General features: G+C 40.7%; 1 protein-coding gene across 1 annotated transcript; it reads right to left on the bottom strand.

The window, feature by feature from the left end:
- Positions 1 to 209: 209 nt before the first annotated feature.
- On the bottom strand, positions 210 to 1,091 carry Tas2r16 (taste 2 receptor member 16). Its single transcript, XM_008828865.1, has one exon. It carries the CDS (start codon positions 1,089 to 1,091, stop codon positions 210 to 212), a length of 882 nt encoding a protein of 293 aa, XP_008827087.1.
- Between the last annotated feature and the right edge of the window lie 396 nt (positions 1,092 to 1,487).

Below are 1,487 nucleotides of genomic sequence, written 5' to 3'. Positions count from 1 at the left end.
AAATCAAGACTAGCCTGGAGATTGTGGAAGGGACAGGAAATGAATAGGTCAAAATACAGAGAAGACTGGTTAGAAACAGGTGGCTGTGGCATAAAAGAGAATGAAATCTGCATTCGTGGCATTTCACAGTTAGATAGGGAACTGTACCAATACAAAGTACCCCTTCCCCAGCGGCTTCTGTATCCTGTGCCTCAGGCAGCCTCTGGGCTTCAACACTGTATCTTCAGAGCCTTTTTCAATGTAGGACTGCTCAGCAGCATTGAAGTAGAATGAATACAGATTACACCATACGTGACAGCTTCCCAGAACCAGAACCATGTTTTCTTATCAAATATGTTGCCAATTATAGAGAGTAATACAATCAAAAAATAAGAAGTGGATAAAATGAAGAAGATGGTAAGAGACCTCAGAGCAATGGACTGGGCTCTCATGCTGGAGGTGCTGGTATTATATTGTTGCATCTGCTCCCAGTGCTGGACCAATGAAGCAATAAGTACAATGATAGAAACCAGGAACAGAAGGAAGGGAACAGCCATCCCAACCATTTTAAGAGGTTTGTAAAAATACTGCTCAGACACTTTAAGTCTTGCAAGCAAAGTACTGTTTCTAGGTGAATGATCCAGGGTGATTACTTCCATCTGGATGTTATTTCTAACAGCAGAAGGGATGACGGTCACACCAGAAATCAACAGAGAACCCAGTATTAACCAAGGAACCAGTTTTGAAATTTTCCATCTCAGCCAGCGGAAGACGGGGTGGGTGATGGAAGAGCTCTTGATACAGTAGAAGGCAGCAAGCAAACTGGTTAACCAGAATGAAAAACTATTAGAGAGATCCCAGATGAGAGATAAAGTCCAAAATATCTCATCAGGCCTAGTATAGACACAAAAGTTGTATAGCATTGATGCCCATTGTAGACAGAAATGGGAGACGCCCAGGCTGATGAGAATCATTTCCACAGGTGACAGTCTTTTGAAGTGTACCCACTCTCTGAACAGCACTGCAACAGTTAAGCCACTCTGTACAATTATTATCAAGGATTCAAGCACATAGATGATGATAGAAAAGATAGTGAGTTGGATGGGCATCATGCTTCTACTCTGAAGTATCTTCTGGAACAAAGACTCAGAAGCTCTGTACCAGTTTTCAGTTATGAGGCAGGTGTCTCTTCCCACCACTCTCTGGTATAATAAAAAAAAAAAACCTCTTTCTGGATGCAAATTTTCCCAACTCACTTTGACATTGTCATTTTTTTGGCTGCAGGATTTGTCTATGCTTTGTTTGCTGGGTTGTAATCCCATCGGGATGCATGGAAATATGGTTTAGATGTGGATTCTTGCTCTTAAGATGATTTGATTATTTCTACAAATAAAAATCCATTACACACCCATGCTATGAGTTTCCTCTTTATTTCCTTGAGGTACCCTTTGATTATCTCTCCTCTTATTTAAGTGACATCTTCACATATTTAGCTTAAAATATGTGAG

This window comes from Nannospalax galili, unplaced genomic scaffold (genome assembly GCF_000622305.1).
Source record: "Nannospalax galili isolate Female #2095 unplaced genomic scaffold, S.galili_v1.0 scaffold413, whole genome shotgun sequence".
Lineage (NCBI taxonomy): Eukaryota > Metazoa > Chordata > Mammalia > Rodentia > Spalacidae > Nannospalax > Nannospalax galili.
Note: the sequence above shows the minus strand (reverse complement) of the source record. Positions and strands in the feature narration are given on the sequence as shown.